Genomic DNA, 26,973 nt, shown 5'->3' with positions numbered 1-26,973 from the left:
GAAAAGCAGTCTCAGGAATGCCTACGATGCTTTTTTAACTGAAGATGCAAATTTCCCTGTTGCTTCATATTTGTTGTCATTTGTTCATTGTGTGTGGGGAGAGGATATGATATTATCTTCATGCAAAGTTTTTCCATTTTCCTGGCCTGGCCTAGAACCACAACTTTTCTGAGGTCACAGGGTGTCCTCATGGGAAAATGAGTGTGACATTCTCTCACCATATTGCAGGCTCCATTTTCCAGTTGAAGAAATGTCCTTTCTGAAAAGCAGATTCCGCTTCACTGCAGTGTATCACCAGGCTGCAGTGGGTAGGCACCAGGGAGGAGGACTGAACTGTTGACGGCTGTTCCTGGATTCAGTTATTTGGCTCATGCACCCTCCCTGGTAGGAGATTACTTCTTCTTTTACTCAGATCTCAAGGGGTGGTTTCTGTATCACTAGCCTGTGAGAAGTTCTTGAGAACATAGGACCCTCTGATTTATACAGGAAATGCCTTCTGGTCTCTGGACATTTTGTGGATCACTTTGTGATGCTGAGAGCAATTCTGTGTAATTTAGTCTCTGTCCTACTGTGACTTGCACATGGTCCCAGTTGAGTGAGCAGAACTTCACTTACCAAAGAAGCCCGAAATGCTCTTTGTAACTGGCATCCCAGGCCCTAGGAGGATGAGGACATAAGAAATGACCTGAAAAGGTTGTATAGACCTGGTCCTCCCAAGTACATCACTGCATTTTGTGGCCTGACTCGCTGCTTGTGAAGTTTTGCATTTGTTCTTCTCTGCCCTGTGGTGGGACTGTTCATCTGGGCACAGTCTGGCATCCTGTCCTCTATGTGCTGCGACATAGCCCTCGCCCAGAGCCATGTTAGGACTCCTCATCACCTGAGCTCTAGGTGTCCCCAGCCTTCAGTGGGTGGGAGGCTTGGGCTTCCTCCATTATCCTTGTGGCCTTGGTGATTGCCCAGAATTAGCTAAGTGTTTAGAAGCTGATCTCAGACTAGAGCCAGGTCCACAGCCCAGTTCTTCTTAGGGCTGTCATCAGATCCTAACCTGAAGCTGTCTTTGCATTGGCCAGCTCACGGCAAAGCCTCTGCATGTGCATGTGGGGTTCATGACAAAGGGAACATGTTGGGAAGGTGTTGAAGGTTTGAAGTTTTTGCAATCTCTGACATAATTGAAGTTTTCTAGATAGTATGTTCAAACTTTAATTTCAGATGGAGACAGGGACTGATCATATTGAAGTAGCAGTAGGAGGGCAGCACCAACTCAGAGTTCTGCAGGGTCTCAAGGGTGAGGTAGAGCAGGGCTGTACTTTCTAGGGAGGGCATACTGTTGTGGATGACTGTGGGAGAGGAAGGATAACAAAGGGGGAACCATCAGCACCTTGATCAAATATCCTTTCCCCTGAGCTGACATTGTCTTCAGGTGACCATAAAAAGGGTTGTTGTATTGCCTCAGGTCGAGGGTGGGTCATAGAATTCAGGAGTATAAAAAGGAGACAATCTTCAGGAATGTTTGCTTATTAGCTATTCTGTTTCTTCTGAACAATTAAGGGAAAGTTTTTGAGGCAGAAAGTTGGATTATCTAAAGTGTGAGTCTTACCTTGTTTTAGGTTTCCTGAGGAAAGACATGTAAGTGTAATTGGAACACAAAAAATGATGTATTTAATCATGAGTGATTTCTAGGATTACATTGGTTTGGTAATATTTCAACTGATTGCATTTTCTTTTTTTGTGGTACTGTGGTTTGAACTCTGTCTCACACTTGCTGTACCACTTGAGCCTCTGCACCAGCAAGTTGTTTGCATTTTCATTAATGGAGTTCTTCTTGTCAGAATGTGCCTCCTGACAGTGGAGAAAGCTTGTGAAGTACAGTCTGAAAACAAGACACATTTGGTTCTGTCTGCTAGAACACAGGTTTTTATTACCTTGAGGGTTTTTTTTGAGTGTATGGAATTGGTGGGATAGCTACAGATTCTCTTCTACTTAGTATGGGCTCACTTGTTGGCATGTTCTTTCTTGTTTTTTTTCTTTTACTTTTTGTAGAACTGGGGCTTGAATTAAGGTTATACTCCTTGAGTCACTCTGCCATCGCTTTTTTGTGAAGGTTTTTTTTTTTTTTTTTTTTTTTTAAGATATTGTCTCAAAAACCATTTGCCTGGTCTGGTTTCAAACCATGATCCTCCTGATCTCTGCCTCCTGAGTAGCTAGGATTACAGGTGGCAGCCACTGGTGCCCAGCCTTTTCTTACTTTCTTGGGTGTTAATGAATAGCTTGAGGGAACAGGTGTGAGAAATTTTTGTCCTTAAAAGAAGTGACTGATACCAACATAGTGTGACAACAAGCCTTTTTTACTATTCTGTTGAAGTGTCCCTGGCCCTTTCCTACAAATTGATCCTTCTATGAAATCAGGAGCTATATCCTTAGATGGTGAATTTGGAATATTCTCAGCAGACTCCTGGCTTCATTTCTATGTGAAAGAAATAGAGTTCTTTTGGAAAAGCCAGGTTCAAGTTCTGCTTAAATACAGTGCATCCTCACACTGTGGAACATAAGATCTAGGGAGGAGGCCTGGTCTGCTAAGGACTGTGCCAGGAATCACTAATTGGTCCAGGCTCTGTACCACGTGATGTATAACTTCTGTCACACAGATCTAATGTGACAGGGCTTTGGTTCAAGAGCCAATGAAAAGAACTGTCTTTGGAGGGAAAGAACTGTCTAGATTGTCCTACCAGAATCCAGTGGGAGGAGGCACCACCCCCTAATCTTTGGAAAATGACTTTCTGGTTCCTATCATTTTCTGAATCACTGAGAATTCTTCTGATATGGAGACAGTGAGACTGAATCTCACTCCCCTGTCATATATGAGCTCAGCTAGGTTGGAGGGAAGAATCCCAATCACCATAACAGGCTGACATAGTGTTTGTGACCAGTGTCTCCAGTCTCAGGAGGATGAAGAAGTTGGACCTGCTTGATGCAGTGGTGAGAGACCTCGGCCTTCTGAGCACAGCGCTGGATTCTGGGGCCTGAGTTGCCTGCAGTGCCTTGTGGCCCTCCATCCTCTCTATTGTATGTGGATCTGCACGGAGGAGCAAGACCCTGTCAACCTGTCCTGTACCTCTGAGTAACCTGACCCATCCTGGAGCCCTTGATTCTCTCCCCAGATGATGTGATGGTAGGAGGTAGTAGCTTCCCTGCAACTGAAACTGTGATCCTTGGTGTTCCCTGCTCCTTTCAAACTTCTCAGGGTAAAATTGATGGTCCTGAATTATGTAAAAATGTGGTAGCAGGGTCTTGAATGTATAACCTGATCCCAGATGTGTGGTACTTAGGATTCTATTAAGTCTCAAAATTTACAGAGAGCTTACATTGCACAACTCACTGCAATGGTGGTGCACTTGAGTTGAGTTTTGAATGGGAGGGTTGAGATTGGAAATTTATCAAAGGTTTATGAACATAATTGATGTTCTCTTTGGCCTGGCTGTTTTTTCAAGAGGAGTAAAGAGCAAAATGAAATAAAAAGAACCTGAGAGGTTATGGGTAAAAGAGGGGCCCAAATTAGCTCCTGGACCAGAGATACTTAGCCCTGAGACTGTGTTTCCTGTGATAATGAAGGATGGGCTGATACAGTGGGTCAGGCTGAGGGTGAGCCAGAGACTGACTGGAAAGAGTAGAGAATTTCATTAGGCTACTGTGTATAGTTAAGGTTGTTTTTCAGCTGATCAAGTAAGATGATGAATTTGAGGTGGAATGTGGAAGAATCAAAAGTGTGTCATTCCCTTGATGGGCATCTAAATATAATGGGAACATGAAGGACGGTGGGGTGGTGTTCTTATCCACTAGTGTTACCAAGATTACTTTGCTTGGGTAAGTTTTCAGTTGTTTGTATTTTCCTTCATAGAATTTGTGTAGTCACAATGTAATTTGTGACAATTGTGGAAGTTGTGATGGACGTTGGGAAAGTCAGAGACCTTTAGGGTCTACAGCAGAGATCCTAAACTCCAGAAAGAAGTTATTCACTTGAGAATTTACTTTTTTTGGGTGACATATTTAAAAAAGCTGTGTTTGCTCTATTACAAATTCTATTACAGAATTACTAAAACTCTTAGAATATCTTGAACAATAGGAACAACATTGGTTGTTTGGTTGTTAACCACCCTTTAAGTGGTTTCTGAATATATGTTAGTGAGGTTCACCCAGATGAACAGGATAACCTCCAACCATGATCCTACTGACTTTAGCCTCCCAAGTAGTTAGGATGACAAGTATGAGGCTCCAGGGTCCAACAAGTTCTTCCTTCTGAATTGTGTCTTATAATTATCTTTTACTTTGGTAATTGGAATAGGCATTTTTTGAAAGTTATTGCTTAGTTGGTTTGAAATAGGAAGTTAACACTAGGAAGAAACCAATACAAATAACACAAGTAATCCTGTTTTTGTTTGTTTAATTAACACTTGAATTTGTTTTGCTCATTCCTCTTTTGTTTGTATCATTTTCTTAGTTGTTTTTTCCAGTGCTTGTGATAGAACCTGTGGCCTTGCTCATGCTGAGAAATTGATCTACCACCATGGTATTCATTTCTTTTCTCAAGGATTCACTTATCTTCATATCTCAGTGTTTTTGGTGAAGTGCAAATATTTCTTGAGCTCCCATCTCCAAAAATATCCAGAGTCAAAAGACTGGAAGTGTAGCTCAAGTGGTAGAGAATCTGCTTTGTAAACCTAGCACCCTGAATTCAAAACTTTATCAAACCAAAAAATTAAAAAGGAGAAAAATGCAGAACATGATGATAAATAATTCAATGTGCGTGTGAGCCCACTGGATGCAAATGTTACAGAATTCATTAATCAACAACCAATAAAAACATTTTTTATGAATACAGTGAGTTTTTCCCAAGAGTAATGTAAAAGTATCGAACACAACAAAGTTGGTTTTCCCTGAGAAGGTGTGTTGCCAGTGTGAAGTTGCATAGTACTTGAAGTCAGGTGAGCCACAGGTAAATGCTGGTGGGTGTTCTTTCCTTTCTAAGGGTATAACTGTGGCTGTCTTGGGACCATTTTCTCCTCAGTGTTTTGACTTTGATGTGTCTAGTTATTCTGGATTTACATTTCTTTATGAACACATGAAGAATATCTGTGAGGGTCAGAGTCAAAGATAACTACATTTTGGTAGTCTCATAGAGTTTTCTTACTAGGAGATGGTAGTAAAAGGACACATGCATGCACTCAAGGTATCTAGATGCCTTGGTAGATGTGAATGAAGAGGGTCTGTACACACATTAGTGCAGTAGATGGATGCCACCTTAATCCTCTCCCTACCTTTTCCATCTTATCCATTAAACACTGTTCTTCTATTTTTGACCCTTTGGAATTAGAAAAGTATTAGACCTATTCTATATAAAAGTCTTCTGGGTGCTGTCTTTGAGTGTATTTCATAAACTCAATTACATGTGATACTGAACTACACTATTTTCACTTTTGTTACAGTGGTCGTAGTTTTGGGGTCTTTTCTGTATGTCTTCTGCAGGATGTGAAACATAGTTCTGATTACCATTCATAATATGTCCTGCGGGTATTAGAAACAATTTCAGCACTTTGTTAATTAATTAATTAATTAATTAATTAGACTTAAAGAAATGTCAATGGAGATTGCATCAATTGCCAGTCCATTCAAGCATGATTATATTCTGGGACATAGTCTGTGGCAAGCCACACTTGCATCCAAAGAGAGAAAGATAAAGGAAGTATTTCTTAGTAAAGGGAATAAATGCATGTAAGCTGCTTCATTAGGACATAAACCGAATCAATCTTGGAGACCTGAGTCAGAGGTTGGCATCTGCTCATTGGTGGAAGTGACCTTCCTGGCAGAACATCTTACTTGAAATATAGCAATTTTGAGTAATGTGCAAGATAACCTTAATTACAGAAATGAATGCAAAATAGGGACTTAAATGAGGGGAAGGAGAAGGTTAAGAGTGTATGTCAAAATTCTTTATACACAAGTATTAAAATAGAGTAATGAAATCTATTAAATTATTTAAAAAGGGAAGAGGGAATACCTAAGTGTAATAGAGGGGCTGAATTTAATCAAAGTTCATTATATGCATGTATGGAAATATAGTGAAATCCCTTTATATAATCAATATACATTAATAAAAAATAAATACATGTGAGGTGTGAAAAAGATGGAGCGTTTGAAGGACTTTGTGGTGGGATAATATTTAGAAAGTACTTGAGACATTTCTTATTTTATTGAGAAAGAATAAGATCTCCTTTTGTCATGTTTTCCCATCTCTGAAGAAAGTCTTTGACAAGAGTAACTTCATCTTGATTTGGCAATTTTTGCCTTACTAAAAGGTCATCCAAGTCTTGGACCTATTTGATCCCTATTGGAGAATGAAGTGGAAGAAAGTTCTGTTGTCTCAAATATGAGGCTTGACTCCCTGTGACTAACAGACCAGCTTGTCTCTTACATTGCTCTGCCCTTTCCACATTTGTTCCCCAAATTGAAGTTCAGTTTCAGCTTCACCAGAAGCCAGATATTTCATGCTCAACCTCTGTCCTCTCTGTGAGGTCCCACCCATTGATGTATTTGGAATTTTTCACACCTCTACATCTGTAAAATGTAATTTACTCTTTCAAGACTCCTTGGACTCAGCTGTTTTGTGAAAATTCTAAAAACATTCCCACAGTTAAATGACACTTTCCACATAGATTTTATGGAGATGTAGGGCAATAACAGTATACTTAATTGTATGTCTTTTATCCTTTCTAGATGGATAATGAGTGTCATGGTGCTTGTAGAAACATATGTGTCACCCCCGTCCACAAAATGTATTTGAGAAGAAGATCTGAATTTGAAAACATATGAAAAAAATGAGAGGAAATAGTATTATGTAAATTTATGATCATGAGGGAAAGAAAAGAAGCAGGAAGATGTTAACATAGGCATAGAGAAGAGATCATGCTAGAGAAATATTTTCCACATATTGAGATCAGAATCCATGAGGTAGTGAGACTATGCTTTGCTATAATCCATTACATGAGTGTCATCCACACTTTTACTGTTGTAGTTCAAGCTAATAAGGGAAAGGAAGCAACAATGGAGAGCCTGAAAAAATGTTCCTTGAGAGAACCAACATCCAGCATGGTGCTAAAGTTGCCTTGAGATTCAAAAATGTACAAAGGGAGCAGACACATTGCTCCAGCTTCCTCATTATGTTATTCACATCTGGTCCAAGACCTACTTATTGCTCTTGTACTCGTTCTGTGTGTATTTGACCACCCTTTTGTGGGTGTTTGGGTCCCATAGGGCACCAGTCAGGCCCTCTCCTTACTTTGCTTTGTGGCATGTTCTCATCATTTTCATAGGTTTGATGATTTTATATCTTTTGACAAATCTCACAGGTCCCCTTGAGCCCCCATTCTGTTCTATATCCAACATGCAAAGGTCTTCCTTCCCACAGCAAATACTGTAAGATCCACCAGTGACATGGCAATGGATCCTCTTTCTTCACATGATTCATTCCTAATGACATTATGTCACTTATGTACTTAATTGGACTCTGCCATTTCCATTGTATTGTAAAATCAAACTGAGTGAGAACTTCACCAGCTTTGTTCACTTTTGCAATTAATCAAAGGTGGAATCAATATACACTTTAAAATATTAAGTATAGAAAATCAAAACAGGTTTTGTCTAGGAGTGGGTTACAGTGGGAGGGAGAGATAAAACATAGAGAATGAAAGGGAAGAATAAGGAGGATGTATTTTGTAATCATGTATAACAACAGAACAATAGAACCTGTTGACACTGTCCTAATAAGGGGAAATAATGGAGGGGTTGAATCTAATTAAGATATATTGTAAGCATATATGTAAATGACACAATGTTTCCCTGTCACACAACTCTTACATGCTAATAAAAATTGTGCACTTATATGGAAACAAATTTTAAGAAATTAGGAATTTATGTAAAGAATGGCAGGAAAAACAAGATCAGTGGAATTAAACCAACTATATTAAGTGAAATCAAATAAAAAGCTGATATAAACAATCTAAAAAAGAGGTAAAATAGCTATCACATCAACAGGGCTTTCTAATTCAAGATTGAATTAGCAAAGGCTTGGAAATAATTTTAAAATAAAATCTTCTTTGGGCTGAGTGTATATCAGAGTCAAAATGCTTGCTTAATAAACAAAAAGCTCTGGGTTAAATCCCCAACATGACAAAAATAAAGCCAAATAAACTGGAATGATGGCTGGGCATCCAGTTCAGTGATGGAGTGCTTGCCTAGGATGCCCTAAGCCCTGAATTTCATCCCTAGCAGTCCATAGCATGGATTTGAATATATTTAATTAGATATATTTATTTCAATATAAATAAAAACTGGAATAAGCAGTATCTAAATGCATAACTTCATCTTTAACATGAAAGAATTAAGATATGCTATGGAAAGCATAGGTAACCTTCAAGTGAATATCAAAGAATTTGTTTTATAGGAGGCAGATAATTGATGTTCAAAAAGAGAGCTGGTTAGGGCACAGAGGTAGCTCAGTGTTGGCATTGTGCTTGCTTAGCATGTGCAAGGGCTGATGTTTTATCACCAGAAGAAAAAGATGTTAATTATTAAGGCCACAGGCATGTAAGTTTAAAAATAGACCCCATCACATTAAATCAGACTACCAAGGTATACATGAATATGGGTAGTATCCCATATTCCCAATGAATATGGATACATGAATATGGGATACTACCCATATTCATTGGTTCATTGGTGCACTATACAATAGCCACTGTCCATTGCTGAATGAAGAAAGAAAATAATATATATTTATATCCATATGCAGAGATATAGCTATCAATATATATGCAAATATATACAGAAAAATTTTCAGCCACAGAAATGTAGCCCTGTTATTTGTGGCAGTATGGATAGAACTGAAGAACATGGAGTTATGTTAAATGAGTCAGACAGAGAATGATAAGGGCCACACATTCTCTCATATGGGGAAGTTTCAGTAGTTGAATTCATAGAAGAGAATATCACGGTGGTCTCTAGAGACTATGAAGGGAAGGAGGAAACATAAAAGAAGGAGGTAGATAATGCAGTTACCTAGAAGAAATAAGATTTTATATTCTGTAGCGCAGTAGGGTCAGTAGAGCATAGAACTTAGAATATGTTTTATAAATAATGAGAGAAGGGTGGTTGAAGTCTTATAAAATAAAACTGATAAATATTTAAGTAGATGTTCTTTACCCTCACTTGATCACTACATATGGCATACATGTGTGAACTTATCACACTGTACCTAACATATATGTACATAATTATGTGTCAATTAAAAAATTTAAAAGAAGAATACCTGTGAAAAAATGGCAATACCAATTAGAATGTAGAAAGCTTTTGAAATTATTTCCTCCCTTAATTTTTTAAATTAGGAAATATTCATTGTACTGGGGGGATGCATTGTGAAAATTCCAAACAGGCTTATCTTGTATATTGGTTAGATCACCCCACTATCTCTTCCCCAGACTCCAATCCCCCACACTTAAAACTATTGCAAGACTTTTTTTTTGTTCTACATATTATCTAAGGTTAAAATGTAATGAGGAGGGCTATACAATATGGCTAATTAATAATTAAGACCAATCCAAATTGGTACCTTGATACATTCTTTCCAAATATGCCTAAAAATACAAAAAATTCTAAACAGCAAAGAGAAATGTTATTGAAAACAATGTTCTTACTTTTGAAAGAATGCATTCAAAAACAGGAACAAAATACTGCTAGCCCGCCATACAAGAGCAAAGAACTCACGTGCACTGCTTACCATAAAGTTAATGTCTTAACAATGTCGCAAATATTGCTGGGGGAGTGGCTCAGATGGTAGAGCACCTGAAGTCCTTGAGTTCGATTGTCAGTACTGCCAAAAAACAAAGACAAACACAAAAACATCTGCTTGTAAAAACTGTACAGTAGATGAATACTGGGATTACCCTCAGTCTTATAAGCAAGGAATTCATTGCAAAATAAAGCTTATTGTTATACCCCTTCTCACCTATTAAGTAAACATTTTGTCAACTGTATACAGAGCTCTGCAAGCATGAGGAAAGACTAAGAAATGTAAAGCCCATAAATGACAGCTTCAAAGGAGAATTGGCAAGGAATATTGCCTGCACTTTTTAGTAATGGTAAGTCACTCAAACTTAATATTTCTGCCTCCTTAACTTTGAGACATGAATACAATTCAATTTTACTAGCACCGTGTTTTTTTTCTTTTTAATTATTTACATGTATACATACAATAAATATTATTTATATTTACCCCGTCTATCACTCTCCCTTATCCCCCCTCCAGTTCTTACAACAATTCAGCAAATTTCATCGTTCAATTTTCATACGTGTACACAAATTAAATCCACCCTCTTTGCCCTTCTTCAGCCTTTCTTATGCACTCCCCCATCCTGCTGGTACCCACCTCCAGATAGGACTTTTTTTAACCTTCCTGTGCTTAATGTCTTTAAATGTATATTGAGAGTTTAAGGGATTTCTCTTTGGCATTAAAGTATAATATATACATATTATATGGACAGATTAACCCTGTCCATTATTTATTCTTTCTTTATTGCCTTGCTCCCCTGTTATTCAACAGCCTACAAGTGATTATGTTATTGTCTTTATACACAGATACAAGTTTTCATTTTCTAACATTCTTTTTCATCTTCTCAGACAGAACCATTAATCTATTCTTTCTATATTTATTTATGCATAAGTATATATACACATACATATATATAAACAGATACATGTATATAAGATCATCTATAGATTTATATGTACATTTGTCAAAGCTTGAATGGTTTCCCTCAAATGTTTTGATACAGATTTTCACTATGCAGTCCAGGTATAGCTTTGATCTTGCAGTCCTCCTTCTTAGGCCTTCTGAGTGTTTGAAATATAGGTGTGCCTCCATCTCAAGTGGTACCACTTACGTCCTCCTTTTTGCTCTGTAGTCTACTTAGTTGTACTTCTGTATCAGCCAGTTCCTTTTCTACCCTGCTGAGTCTAACAAACATTTCTGATTTTAGCACATTAAAAATTAATTATGAATTAACTCCACCAAGCAAACAAGAATTAACAATCTCCCAGGTATGTTCTAATTTGGAATGGCTTTCAGGTTACCTTCAGTAAAGTTTCTCAGCTTTCATTCTCTGTGAACCTTTTCTGCTGAGGGCTCTTTGACTTACCTCTGTGGGGCCTCAGAGATGAAGATTTTTGTAGAAGTCAACCCTAGGTGATTGAGGATAGAGAATATAATTCTTCGCTAGACAAAACATCAAGAAACAGCAAAGCTCTGGTTTCCCAGAACGAATTAGAACTACAAATGCAACCACTGCATCCTGTCCAGCCAGTGGTTGCACACTGAGTGACAACAGCAGAAAAGACATTTACAGCTCCATATAGCTACTTGTTAGCTGTGTTTTCCTTGTTATTAATGCTGTGAGTGCCAGATGTCCCTGTTGGGCAGTAGTCTGGGAAGAAAAACATCCTGCTGATTCTCTTTTCCCTGAACATCAGGTTAGAAGTTAAGTCCATTCACATTTTATTACATTTTCTCCATAAATTGTCCTAACTTCCAAGGGACATCACTACTGACTTCTACCTGGCATTAAAAAAGTCCCTTGGGTTTCCAGTGCATAACTTCTGTTTGGTGGAGGAGGCACATCTAATATATTCAGAAACTTGCACTTAGCTCTTCATGCCTGAAGGAATTGGTGGAGACCAGGAATCCAGGAATGCTGTCAAACATCCTAGGATGCACAAAATGGAGCCCACTGAACAGAATGATCTGCTCCTGAATTTTATTAGGTACTACTGAGTTTGAGAAACTCCAAACTAAGTACAATCTGCATTTTTCATATGTATATCTGGAGCTCAAGGCAGCCTCCCAAGTTAGTCAGTGCTATTTTAGTAGCATGTAGGGTCTCCCATGTTGACTATGGCTGTCTCATACTACAGTCCTTCCACAGACAACTCCCACGTAGGTGGAATTACTTGCATATACCGCAATGCAGAGTTACTGTCTGAGATGATGTTGCATTAGCTTTTTGCCCAGGTTGTTCTCAAACCATGATCCTACCAATCTTTGTCTCCTGAGTAGAAGAGCTGACAGGCATGAGCCAAACTAGCACACACTATGATATTTCTGAATTATTATTTTATCCTTGATGTCGTGATCATCAAAGTTTACAAAAACAAACCCCCTTTTTTTGCATTGCCCCTGATAGTATGATTTCAGGCACTTAATTTTTGCCATCCTGTACAAAGGCATCTTATATTTGATAATTTTCAGCATCACTTTCATGCTACCAAAAAAGATGTATTACACATTTTTTGGTGGAATTGGGTTTTGAACTCAGGGCTTTGCACTTGTAAAGCAGGTGCTCTACTTCATAAGCCACGCCTTCTCACATTTAAGAGATGACTTGGAATTGGAGAGTCTTCTCTTTTGACACCTCTCTAAGGTTGCACACTTCTTCCTAAAGCAATTGGTTTCTGAACAATAGAATGAAAATTGAATATTATTTACAGAATGTATCACATGTGCACTAGTATTTCAAAACTTCCAATGAATTTTTGGAGAGAAGGAAAAGGTGATGAGAAATAAAGATCCCAGAAGAAAGAGTTAAGAGTGAAAAGAATTAAGTGAAGATACACTAAATCATTTCTCTCCCTTGGGCATACTGAGGTTTAAAGTTAAGGCTTCAGATTTGCTAGGCACATGATCTAACACTTGAGCCATGCTTCCCGTCTGCAAAACCATATATTCACATTTGTTATCATATATAAATATAAGTAATCTGTGCTTATGATTGCTGAGAAGAAATGATGTATGAGAGGAAATAAATACGGTTATGGAATGGAAGACACTGGAGCATTCCATGATACCTGCATTGACTGTGAGGCTGTTTAATGTTATTTGTTAATGTTACTGAAGGCCTTAGATGTGCCTGCTGAAGAAGTGCTAGGGGAACATTCAATGTCAGAATCACAAAAATGTGGATGAAAGACTCAGTTGTGTTCCTATACAATTAAAATACCAGCCACTAAGGGGGGGAAGTTGCACATAGATTGTCAATTGGCTGCCAGTCAGGATTGTTTGGTGAGATTCTGTCTCAAAATAAAAAGATACAGGGATGTAGCTCACCACTAGACAGCTTTGCTAACTATTACAAGGTATTGGGCTAAACTCAGTAACACACACACACACACACACACACACACACATGAAGCAAAAGGAACAAACTGCATTAACATAAACTGCAAGTACACATTGCAAAATGAATTAACGTAACATAAAAAATAATAAAATAGTTGATATCCTAATAGAACAAAATGGAATACAGGGAATACACAATTAAATGGGAACCTAAGCCAGGGACTGGTGGCTCTCGCCTGTAACCTTAGCTATTCTGCAGATAGTGGTAGCACATTTACATTACCTAAAACATCATCCACATATTTGCCATGTGCCTGCTGCTGGGAGATGTGTCAGGTGACACTTTTTTGGCAATGTGTAATTCCTGGCCCTCTGCTTCATTCCAGTTTCCAGAGTTTGAGCATCAGCCCTGCATCGACTTCCTGTGTCCTAGCCTACCTGAATCTCCCCACCTTAACTGACCTGATGAATTTTTTCGGTAGGATATTGAATCTAGAATTCTCTGAGTAAACCTGACCTCCCATTTTCAAGGGGAGTGTACAAGAAGGTCACAGGATGTTAGGTGACTCTGAGTATTTCCCTCACCTCACAGTGGGTGCATGACAACAGTTTCTGGAATAATAGATCTTTCCCAAAGACTCAAGCCCATAAACCATATCCCTTGTGGTAAGGTTGACCCAAAAGATTTTGCTCATTTTAATTATGTAACATTGTCCTGGTGTTATTCCCTGTTAGCAGAATATTCTTTTAGGGTGGGGGTTGTGGCATTGGTGCTCTGTAGAGTATGGATATATTAAATTTACTGCAAAGTTTTGGTAATGTATGATTTTATCTAACGTTTTATTGTTTGCTTGTTCTGTGATTTGAAAATATGTGGATGTTCTGATTATTCCACTTGTCCATTTAGCATTTAAACATCTTTGTATGCTGTTTTTTGTACTATGCTGATAACCTTTGGTTTTGAGCAGTTTTTGTACTTGTTCCTTCAAGTTACTATTGCTCCCATCTCACCCTATCTCTGCATGTCAGTTTTCTTTTACCGTTCCTTCATTCTGTGTAAATGGTATTCTATTGTGTGAAGTTCAGAGGATTATTATAAATTTAGCAAAATGATGTGCTTTGCATATAGCTGGTGTAGTACAATCTTGCTGAAGTCCTTTATTTACCTACTTATTTACTTATTTATTACTCAGGGTCTTGTGATTGCTAAGGCAAGCACTACACCACTTGAGCCAGTCGGACAGGTGCAGTAATTTATTAATTATATTATCACATTTTCTATCCCCCTTTATAATACTAAATACTTTTAAAATGTATTAGTAATTTCCCAAACATAAAATCCTTTTCCAAGTAAGTTAAATGCATTTCAAATAAAGATGTGGTGCTTCATCAACGGGAAAGATATATTGCTATGTCCCCACTACTATACTTCTACCCATATGTCATTGTTCTTACTGATTGTTCATATTACAAGGGATGATCACCTAGTCCATGATTCACTTTGAATGACTTTTGGAAAAGGTTGTCCTTTAGCACCAGTAGTGAGGAAGAAAGTAAAGAATTTTTGTTCATTTCCAACTTCCTAACACTTTATTTATATGATCTAAGTTCTTAGCTTATATGTTTTTGTTTCTAGAGATCTTTCAACCATTACAAAATTCAGATACCTGTGGTACATTCTGTGAATTTAAAAGTGTTCTGTTTCTCTTCTAGCTGCATCATTTCAATCATTTTCATGCTGACTCTTTGTTCTTCTTCCTCTAGTCCACCATTAAGCACCTCTAATGATGGTTTCATTGAACTTGTATATCCATCTTCATGCTCTCTGTGTAATCCTTTGATGATTTCGAAGTCTGCACTGATATGATCTTCTTTGTATATAATATTTCCACTTTGCTGTTTCTTCTGCATGCTTTCCTACAATCCTTTGATTCTACTTTAAACAGTTCCAAGAAAAGGCTCTGTGCAATGAGTCCACTGCCTGAGATTTTTCAGTAGTCAGTTTCTCCTTCTGAAAAAAGAATTTTGGACCAAGGGCACAAACTCCTCTGAGTGCACATTGTAAGTCCAGCTAGTTACCCTTCAATTTCAAATAAAGAGGCATGGTGAAGGCAGAGAAAGGAGTATTATTTCACAACTAGTATGTGGTGTGGGATGAGGCATTGTAAGTTCTCATGTCATGTTCACCATATGCAGGGTACAGACATGAGATATAGATTTAAATAGGCAAAGAACTGGGGGCAGGGAGCAAAGATATGCACAGTTAAATAGTTCCAGTCACAGGTGTGGTATAGTTGTTATAACTCAGCTGTTGATATGGGAGAGGTTCTGGAGTTGTTTCCAGAGGATGATCCATCCAAAGGAGGGTCTGCTGTTGCAGGTTGATTTGGCTTCAGGTCATGAAGAAAATATCTATCTTCTCCTTCCTAGATTCCAAGGGGGCTGCAAGGTGACTGCTGAGGATGACTCAGAGAACAGACTTATTCAAAATGGTAGGTGCCATATTTTTCCTTCTTTTAGTCAATTCATGGACTGAGTATGGAGTCCATTCTTTTTGGGAAAAGCAGTCTCAGGAATGCCTATGATGCTTTTTTAACTGAAGATGCACATTTCCCTGTTTCTTCATATTTGTTTTCATTTGTTGCTGTGTGTGAAGAATGGATATGATATTATCTTCATGCAAAATTTTTCCATTTTCCTGGCCTGGCCTAGAACCACAACTTTTCTGAGATCACAGGGTGTCCCCATGGAAAGTGAGTGTGAAATTCTCTCACCATATGCAGGCTCCATCTCCCAGTTGAAGAAAGGTCCATTCTGAAAAACAGGTTCTTCTTAACTTCAACGAATCCCCAGGCTGGAGTGGGTAGGCACCAGGGAGGAGGCCTGAACTGCTGACGGCTGTTCCCGAATTCAATTACTTAGTTTATGCACCCTCCCTGGTAGGAGATTACTTGTTATGTTACTCAGATCTCAAAGAGTGGGTTCTGGATTTCTAGTCTGTGAGAAGTGCTTTGGAATTCGGGAAATCACAGTCTGGTGTAAGTAGGACCCTCTGATTTATACAGGAAATGCCTTCTGGTCTCTGGACATTTTCTGGATCACATTGTGATACTGAGAGCAATTCTATGTAATTTAGTCTCTCTCCTACTGTGGCTTGAACATGGTCCAAGGTGAGTGAGCAGAACTTCACTCACCAAAGAAGGCTGAAATGCTGTTTGTAACTTGCATCCAGACCCTAGGAGGAAGAGGACATAAGAAATGGCAAGTGGGATGTGTCAAGGCAAGGCAAAGAAGGGCTGTTATTTAAAGAGTAGTTAAGAAGAGCAAAAAGTAGTAAAAAGAACCTGAGAGGTTATGGGTAAAAGAGGGGCCCAAATTAGCTCCTGACCAGAGATACTTAGCCCTGAGACTGTGTTTCCTGTGACAATGAAGGATGGATTGATACAGTGGCTCAGGCTGATGGTGAGCCAGAGACTGACTGGAAAGAGTAGAGAATTTCATTAGGATAGTGTGTATAGTTAGGGTTGTTTTTCAGCTGATCAAGTAAGATAATGAATTTGAGGTGGAACGTGGAAGAATCAAAAGTGTGTCCTTCCCTTGTTGGGCATGTAAGTATAATGGGAACATGAAGGCCGGTGGTGTGGTGGTCTTACCTAGTGTTACCAAGATTACTGTGCTTGGGTAAGTTTTCAGTTGTTTGCATTTTCCTTCATAGAATTTGTGTAGTGACAATGTAATTTGTGACAATTGTGGAAGTTGTGATGGACGTTGGGAAAGTCAGAGACCTTTAGGATCTACAGCAGAGATCCTAAACTCCAGAAAGAAGTTATTCACTTGAGAGGTTACTTTTTTGGGTGACATATTTAAAACAGCTGTGTTTGCTCTTCATCACAGGTTCTATTACAGAATTACTAAAACTCTTAGAATATCTTGAACAATAGGAACAACTTTGGTTGTTTGGTTGTTAACCACCCTTTAAGTGGTTTCTGAATATATGTTAGTGAGGTTCACCCAGATGAACAGGGTGACCTCCAACCATGATCCTACTGACTTTAGCCTCCCAAGTAGTTAGGATGATGAGTATGAGGCTCCAGGGTCCAGCAAGTTTTTCCTTCTGAATTGTGTCTTATAATCATCTTTTACTTTGGTAATTGGAATAGGCATTTTTTGAAAGTTATTGTTTAGTTGGTTTGAAATAGGAAGTTAACACTAGGAAGAAACCAATAAAATAATACAAAGAATTTTTTATATGTTTAATTAACGCTTGAATTCATTTTGTTCATTTGTTTTTTGTTTGTATCATTTTGTTTAGTTTTTTCCAGTGCATGTAATAGAACCTATGGTATGCTTATGCTGAGAAATTGATGTACCACCATGGTATTCATTTACTTTCTTGAGGATTCACTTATTTTCATATTGCAGTGTTTATGATGAAGTGCAAATATTTCATGAACTCCCAACTCCAAAAATATCCAGAGTAAAAAGACTGCAAATGTAGCTCAACTGGTAGAATATCTGCTTTGCAAAACTAAAGCCCTGAATTCAAAACCTTATCCAACCAAAAAATTAAAAAGGAGAAAAATGCAGAACATGATGGTATTTAATTCAATATGCTCATCAGCCAACTGGATGCAAGTGTTACAGAATTCAAAATTTAATAACCAATAAAAACATTTTTTATGAACACAATGAATTTTTCCCGAAGAGTAATGTAAATCTATAGAACTCAACAAAGTCTGCTTTTCCCTGAGAAGGTGTGTTGCCAGTATGAAGTTGCATAGTACTTGAAGTCAGGTGAGCCACAGGTAAATGCTGGTGGGTGTTCTTTCCTTTTTAAAGGTGTAACTGTGGCTGTTATAAACAAATGAAGAGTTTCTGTGAGAGTCAGAGTCAAAGATAACTACATTTTGGTAGTCTCATAGAGAATGAGTTTTTGCATTTGATGTTTTTTTTAGTAGAAATTTCAAGTGATTGAATTGAGATTTTCCCATCTGAGAAATATAAGTGTAGAAGCCTAGAATTTTCTCACTAGGAGATGGTAGTGAAAGGACACATGCATCACACAAGGTATCTAGATGCCCCGGTAGATGTGAATGAAGAGGGTCTGTACACACATTACTACAGTAGATGGATACCACCTTAATCTTTTTCCCTACTATTTCCATCCTATCCATTAAACAGTGTTCTTCTATTTTTGATCATTTGGAATTAGAAAAAGTATTAGACCTAGTCTATAGAGAAGCTTTCTGGGTGCTGTCTTTGTGTGTATTTCACAAAGTCCATTACATGTGATACTGAACTACAGTATTTTCACTTTTGTTAGAGTGGTCATGGTTTTGGGTCTTTGCTGTATGTCTTCTCCAGGATGGGAAACATAGTTCTGATTATCATTCATAATATGTCCTGTGGGTATTAGAAACAATTTCAGGACTCTATTTCACAATTAGAATTAAAGAAATGTCAGTGGAGATTGCATTAGTTGCCACTCCATTCAAGCATTACACTCATCTGATGTATTTGGAGTTTGAACACTTGTTTTGCTCAGCTAATTCCTAAATCTGTCACATAGATCTTGATTCATACATGGTGTCTTATGTTGAAAAGACGTGCATTTTTCAATCACGTTCTCATTCATTAGTGTATGCAGTACACTAATTCTTTTATTTTGTTTGCATTGTAGATATTTATCCTCATTGTCTTCTGCCACTCTAATACATTCACATTCCACCTTCATTTTGTATGTTCCTTCGTAATGAGTTTCCAAATGCTCTTCTTTTTGTGTTACTTTCACAAAGAGACTTCATACATAGCTCTTGACCTAGAGATGCATGCCAGGATCACACTGAACATATGCTAGTCTTAACTTAGTTTTGCAAATGCTGGGAATGACAGGCATGTGACACCATGACTTCAAAAGTATTCAGATTTAATCTTTCCTATTTTGCATGCAACTGGATCATTGTCCACGACATTGGAGAATATAATGTGTGTTTTCAAGGAGAAACTGGGTTCCAGATTTTTTGCTCTTAGTCAACATTGTATGATGTGTCTTCTGTGAATTTTCTCTTACTTTAACATCAAGGGAAACTGGTTCACTTTCCTCTGAGACTTATTTGTTAATCTTTGTTAGAGTACAGTGTCCTGGATAATGTAGTTTGAACGTTGTTTATTAATTTTACACAATAGGACACTTTGTGTTCTTTCCCTTGCTCTCTTCCATTCTTCTTCATTATTATTCTTCCTTTATTGACAGTGGTTCTTGCTATGTAGATCACTCCAACGTTTAACTTGAGGTCCTTCTGGTGGAATTACAAGATTAGGCCTCCACATGTGATTCAAGTGATCACTTTCTCATTCCAGTTATTTTTAATTGCTGTTTGCAATTTATGACACTGATTACACTTCAAAAATAGTTTTGTTCATGAGTTTTAAGGTATATTTTAGAAATTGTAAAATTGTATACTGCTAGTTGAAATCTATTTCTAGGGACACATGTCGCATTTCTCCTTTCTACATTATGTTTTTGCTTGCTAAAGCAAAAACTGTACATATGTGAATGATCCTTCATGAGTCTTATTTAGCTTTAAATTTGGGCTGATTTGTTCTAAACCAGGTAGAAGCTTCCAAATGTTCTCTCTTGATACAGTTACCAAGGAGGTGCTCAATTCCCCAAAAAATTAAAAAATTGTTTTGGAAAGATATTAAATACTATTTTTCACATCAACTTTCTATTCATGACCATGAGTGCATTGTGGGTTTTCTTAGTACATACTCCCTCTGGTGAAACTTGCAGAAATATGCAAATAATTTTAAATAGTACGTACACAATAGTATATCATTGGAATAAATTGCTTTGGGACACTCTCCCCTTTTTACATTTTATATTTGGTTTGGCAAGGTTCATCCCATTAGCAGTTCTGCAGTGGCAATAGACATAAAACTTTTACTCATGTAGTATAAACATTATTCCTGCATTCTGTTTGCACCTGATATTACTCCAATGGGAACTAAGAGGAAGGAATTTCTTAGTAGATTGCTACAATCTCAGTGTATAACATGTAATTTTTGTGACCACGTTCTGCTTCGAATTTAGCAAATATGTCCAGGGATATGGCAGAATTATTATGATGTACTTATGCATATAGATGGAGGATGAGAGAGTGATAAAAATAAAATGCATTGAATATGTGGAGAACATATCAGCATGTGAATTTATTACACAGAGATTGTCGGTTTCCACTGCTGTGACACTCAGAATTCTTCTCACAAATGTGTATGTGACATATTAGGAGCCCCTAACCTTTGAGGATGTTGCCGTGAGCTTCACCCTGGAAGAGTGGAGCTGTTTGGATCTTTCCCAAAAGAAGCTCTACAGAGAAGTGATGCTAGAAACCTATAGCAACCTGTCCTACATAGGTAAGTATGGCATCATTACCTTAATCAAAGTGTGCACTGCTGTTGTGGTTCATTGGTGTTGTTGCCTCATAGGGTGTTTAAAAGGGACAGTAATTGTTCATATATATGACTGATCATATTATATCATGAAAATATCTGAGGTCTCAACTTTTTCTTTCATATGGATTAAATACTAATAATTTCTCTGTGTCTGTATCTTAACAAACAAAAGAAGAAAATGAAAACATTGAAGAGGATTTCAGGAATCCCAGAAGAAATACGAGGTAATTTTTCCTCATAACCAAAACCATGAACATCAGATGTGGCATTGACAAGAGTTTGAAAACAAAAAAAATGAGACCAAAACTTCTACTCATAAATTGCTTAAAAAGATTGGAAAAATAAGTTAAGCATCCACAATCAGAAAATTCAAAGTCTGATATGTGCCATTTTTCATGATGTTTTTTCCTAAGAAGTCACAAAAGACACTGTCCTATTGCTCAATATACGGAAATAATCCCACTCTGTGCACAAACTAAATTAACTATATTATGTCAAGTTCCATCACAATGGGATTATTATGTGCTCTGGTATAGACCGACATATTTTTCAACCTTTGTCCTCATGTTCATTCTTTTATTTTGCAATCCAACATGCTTTTGATCCAAGGCATCTCAATAAGCTCTTTAAGTGTATTTGAATGTAGTAAAATTCATTCAGTGTTGTTAAACACCTAACGTGGAAATAGTATGATGGAAACACATTGTGAACACCACTGTTTGGTAATAGCTGTCCTCAGGCCCTGCTGCAGAACATGTAATACATTTGTGTTTATAAATCCTCACATTAACAAACACCATAACTTCTCCTAATAAATCATTAATAGTATAACAATGGTAATCTTTGTCTGTTTTACAGCCCTGAAATGTTAGAGAGACTGCGTGAACATAAACCATGTATTCAATGTGCAGAATCCTTTCAACAGACTCCAGAGAACATTGTAAGCAAGGATACTCTTCTTAGAACAGCACCATGTAAAAGCAATATATGTGATGCTTATGGGGAAACCTTTACTGATAGCTTGGCTCTTCTAATCCATGAAAGGTTACACAATGTAGTGAAATCTCATGGAAGGAAACAAATTGGTAAAATCTTCACTCCATCTGGTACCTTTCACATTCGTGAAACTTCTCACATTAGTGAGAAACCCTATGGATGTACACAATGTGGGAAAGCCTACACTCCTTCCAGTAACCTTCATATTAATGAAAGCATTCACAGTGTAGAAAAACCCTATGAATGTAAGCACTGTGGGAAAGTCTATAGTCAAGCCAGTAACCTTCAGAGACATGAAAGAACTCACACTGGAGAGAAACCCTATGTTTTCAAGCCATGTGGGAAAGCCTATGCTGATTCAAGTACCCTTTATATTCATGAAAGAACTCACACTGGGGAGAAACCATATGAATGTAAGCAATGTGGGAAAGTCTACACTTTTTTCAGTACCATTCATAGTCATGAAAGAATTCACACTGGAGAAAAACCCTACGCATGTAACAAATGTGGAAAATTCTTCACTCGTGTGTGTAACCTTCAATATCATGAAAGATCCCATAGTGCAGAAAAACCATATGGATGTAAACAATGTAACAAAGTCTTTACTCAAGAACATTATCTTCGAATACATGAAAGAACTCACACTGGAGAGAGACCCTATGGATGTAAGCACTGTGGGAAAGCTTACCCTTTTTCCAGTTCTCTTCGTATTCATGAAAGAATTCACACTGGAGAAAAACCCTATGGATGTAACAAATGTGGGAAATTCTTCACTCGTGTGTGTAACCTTCGATATCATGAAAGATCCCACAGTGGAGAAAAACCATATGGATGTAAACAATGTAGCAAAGTCTTTACTCAAGCACATTATCTTCGAATACATGAAAGAACTCACACTGGAGAGAGACCCTATGGATGTAAGCACTGTGGGAAAGCTTACCCTTTTTCCAGTTCCCTTCGTATTCATGAAAGAATTCACACTGGAGAAAAACCCTATGGATGTAACAGATGTGGGAAATTCTTCACTCGTGTGTGTAACCTTCGATATCATGAAAGATCCCACAGTGGAGAAAAACCATATGGATGTAAACAGTGTGGCAAAGTCTTTAGTCATGCACATTATGTTCGAATACATGAAAGAATTCACACTGGAGAGAAACCCTATAGATGTAAGCTATGTGGGAAAGCCTATGCTGATTCAAGTGCCCTTCGATATCATGAAAGAACTCACACTGGAGAAAAACCCTATGGATGTAAGCAATGTGGGAAAGCCTACACTGATTCCAGTGCCCTTCGATATCATGAAAGAACTCACACTGGAGAGAAACCCTATGAATGTAAGCAATGTGGGAAAGCCTACACTTTTTCAAGTAACCTCCGTATTCATGAAAGAACTCACACTGGAGAGAAACCCTATGCATGTAACAAATGTGGGAAATTCTTCACTCGTGTGAATAACCTTCGAGATCATGAAAGAACTCACAGTGCAGAAAAACCATATGGATGTAAAGAATGTGGGAAAGTCTTTACTCAAGTCCGTTATCTTCAAATACATGAAAAAACTCACACTGGAGAGAAACCCTATGGATGTAAGCAATGTGGGAAAGCCTACAGTCATTCAAGTTCCCTTCGATATCATGAAAAAACTCACACTGGAGAGAAACCCTATGAATGTAAGCAATGTGGTAAAGCCTACGCTTTTTCCAGTTGCCTTCGTATTCATGAAAGAACTCACATTGAAGAGAAACCCAATGGATGTAAGTAATGTGGGAAAGCGTACACTCAATGTGCTTACCTTCAGGCACACCGAAGAACTCACACAGAAGTGAAATCTTACAGATATATGCAATGTGAGAATGTGTTCACTTACTCCTGTCACCTTTGAGCCCTGAAAGACAAAGACCAACTTTATGGTTATAACCAAGGTGGCCAAAATGTTCAAATGCCCCATTACCCTTAAAAGACATAAAGGTACTTAGACTAGAGAAAAAAGCTATGGATATGAACAATTTCCAGTGACATTATGCAGAGAAACTTTATAAATGTAAGGAATGAGGAAAAACCTACACTTTATTCAGTATCCGTGATACTCATCAAAGAACACAAACAAGACAAACCTAGTGGATGTAAGAATGTGGAAAGCCTTCCTTAGTTCTAGTACCCTTCATGCACCTGAAAGAATTCATGGTGTAAATAAACACTAGGGTCATATCAAATATGACAAAACATTCACACATCCCAGTCTCCTTGAACAACATGAATGACCTCAGAAACACTATCAATGTAAGTGAGGTAGGAATGCCTTCACCCTTTGCAGTAATCTTTGACATGACACAATTCACATTGTAACACAATCCTGTACACGTGTGTAATGTGGCTAAGTCTTCACACATTCCAATGCTCCTTCAAAATGTACAAAATTAAAATGGAGAATACTTGTTTAGGAAAGTAATTAGGAAAGTCTTCTCTCATTTCCATGACCTCAAACATGAAAGTCCTCACACTAGAGAAAAAAATCTGTATGTGTAAGCATAATGAACCTGTCTATATTGATTCTATTCACCATCCAACAAGTGAAATAATACAATCTGTGACAATCCTTACAGAAGCAATGTATATAGGAATATCTTCTCTCATTCCTATTGCCAAAAAAATACTTGTAAGATATCACAGTATAGTGATATGAATGAACTCAGAAACACTATCAATGTAAGTAAAGTAGGAATGCCTTCACCTTGCAGTAATCTTCTTTGACATGACACAATTCACATTGTAGCACAATGCTCTACATGTGTATAATGTGGCTAAGCCTTCACATGTTCCAGTGCTCCTTGAAAATGTAGAAAATTAAAATATGTATTGAAGTACTCAGGGAAAGCCTTTACTTATCTTGCTTCTATTTACAACATGAACTCCATTCTTGCACTCATGATACTGCCTAGTTTATATAACTTTTGTTAGCAAGAGCATGCCATGTCACCTGCTTTCCTCCAGGGATATGATCAAACATGGTATGAAGAGAAAACTTGATTCATGGCTCATGGCTGGCAGGGAAGGAACTCTCTTCCAAGCCCCCAGTCCATTTTCTCCTAGTTATTTCAGAGCAAGGGTCTGTGAACTGTTTGCACAGGCTGATCTCCAACCATGATCCTCCTGTCTCACCCTCTCATGTACTAGGATTATAGGCTCAAGCCAATGCCAATTTGCTTATACATAATTAGAGATCTGTCAGGTTTTCTATCACTTCAGCCACTTTGCCAGCCCTTTGTTTTCTTTTTGATTGTGACTTTCAGCATGTTCAACATTTTATATTGAGACAGGAACTTATTTAACTGGAGATGTAAAATTGAAGTTTTGAACTTTTGATGTTCCAACCTCTGTTTTCCAAATGCTGGGATGAAAAATGTGAAATGATACTTGAAAAAGTGTTCAGATTTTATCTTTCTTGTTTCCCATTGCAATTTGCATATTGTCTATTGCATAGATGAGAACAGAAAGCATTTTTTAAGTAGAAATTGGATTTCTCTGCTCCTCATTTTTAGATGTTAATTTTTTTTTGGCTACCATTGTGTTATACCTGTTCTTTCAAGTGTCAATTTTCTCTTTAAATTTAAACCCAGTGAAGACCTATTTGTTTTCCACTGAGAGCTATTTGTTAATCTCTTTATTATATAGTATGTTTAATAGTATTGTTACAAGATTGTTATTAGTATTAAACTAGCTCAGTTTGTATTTTCTTTCTGTCACCCTTCCTTTGTTTCATTCTGTTTTCAAGATTATTGCTGTGTAGACCTGTGTAAACTTTAGTCCATAATCCTAGTGGAACTACAGTTTGGGTCTTATTTTATGACTATAGGATTTGTTTCTTCCATTCTTTTTTGTTTGTTTTTGCTGGCCCTGGGGTTTGAACTCAGACCTTTTTTTGATGCACAGATAGTGTACCACATGAGCCGCCCCAGCAGCCTTTTTGTGTGTTTTAAGCATTTTAATATAAGGTCCCTCAAAGTATTTGCCCAAGCAAGCTTCAAAACATAATCCTACAGATTGCTCCTCTTCACCAATTAGGATTAAGGTGTGAGCTGTTGGTGCCCAGGTTTGGGGATTTCCTTATTTTTCCACTGAATTCAAATGCCTTAAAGCATTTATTCTCTCTAGTATACTTTGAAAAGTGGATTTTGTTACATACTTTACCCTTTGTGGCTGGAATTAGAGAATTGCAAACATACTTGAGAATCAGGACAACTCAAAGTAAACATAGTCAGTTATGCACACAAACCACCCCTTACCTCTGATAGGAAAACCCCAGAAATAGGACAACAAAGGTCGCTTAATTAAAATCCTCTCAGAAACTGCAAAGAGGAATGTGGAGGATTGACCTCAGCAAACAGCACATGTGCTTACACTTCTATACAAGATAAAGAAAGGACATATAAGGAGAGTGGTAGAGATATTTGATGCCACATCTGGGTAAAAGGATTCATCAAGAAAAGAAAATAGAATAATCAAGAGTCTTACTAGGGAAGCAGCGGGCAACTGAACACATGGTAGTCCTACTGATCTGATATGAGAGTTAGTCAGGCTTGTTTATGTAATGCAAAGTAAAAAAGAAAAATCAAAGATGCACACCCTAGCAGGAGTGTGAGAAGACTTGAGTAGCACTATTGCACTGGGTGACCTGAGAACTCAAGCTTTTATTGTCGTTGGTACAAATGGGGATGGTCATATCTGGAAAACTGTTTCTTGTATGATTAACTCTCCTAGTGTGAGCTAGATGCTGGTGGTTCAAGCTTGCAATTCTAATTGTTAGGGTAAGTATTGGGCTGGCACCTGAGATTTGGGCCCTTCCTCATCACAGTTGGCTTACTGAAAGAAAACTCTACACCTGGCCCTAATGAATAACAAACATTCACCTTTAGCCAACTATTCGAAATTTCCCACCCAGCCTCATATTAAGACCACATTATCTCTGGAGGGGCAGAGGACTGAAGGAGGATATTCCTGTCCAGTGACCTTTCTGGGAGTTCGCCCTGGTACTCCCTTCTTTCTGGACTTCTCCTACTGTCTATATCTGTCCCTAGTCTATAAGCAGTTGTGGGCTCCTGCTCTCTTGTTCGGGTCTGCCTCCAAAGAATTCTACCAATAAAGCATGTGCTGAGGTATTGAGCCGTCCCTGTGCTGCTTTCAATCTAGCATCTCTATCTCCTCATCCATCTCTGCATACATTTCAGTCCAATATGCCTTTTTTTCCCATTAACATTAGGTACACAGGAGGTAGAGATCAGGGTGATTACAGTTTGAAGGCC

At 37.8% G+C, this 26,973-nt stretch overlaps 1 protein-coding gene across 1 annotated transcript in view; it reads left to right on the top strand.

The window, feature by feature from the left end:
* Positions 1 to 25,402, top strand: part of LOC109697894 (uncharacterized) — a 29,958-nt gene extending 4,556 nt beyond the window's left edge. Inside the window, exons 3-8 of the mRNA XM_074053924.1 lie at positions 229 to 10,190; positions 13,606 to 13,697; positions 15,650 to 15,711; positions 20,509 to 20,635; positions 20,847 to 20,898; positions 21,533 to 25,402. Of these exons, the coding sequence (XP_073910025.1) occupies positions 15,682 to 15,711; positions 20,509 to 20,635; positions 20,847 to 20,898; positions 21,533 to 23,435 (2,112 nt within the window). The 5' untranslated portion in view covers positions 229 to 10,190; positions 13,606 to 13,697; positions 15,650 to 15,681 and the 3' untranslated portion in view covers positions 23,436 to 25,402. The remainder of the gene's footprint in view (positions 1 to 228; positions 10,191 to 13,605; positions 13,698 to 15,649; positions 15,712 to 20,508; positions 20,636 to 20,846; positions 20,899 to 21,532) is intronic.
* The last annotated feature ends 1,571 nt before the right edge of the window (positions 25,403 to 26,973 follow it).

The sequence above is a fragment of the Castor canadensis genome, chromosome 14 (genome assembly GCF_047511655.1).
Source record: "Castor canadensis chromosome 14, mCasCan1.hap1v2, whole genome shotgun sequence".
NCBI classification, from domain to species: domain Eukaryota; kingdom Metazoa; phylum Chordata; class Mammalia; order Rodentia; family Castoridae; genus Castor; species Castor canadensis.
The sequence above is the reverse complement of the archived record's forward strand: the minus strand, read 5'-3'. Positions and strand labels throughout refer to the sequence as shown.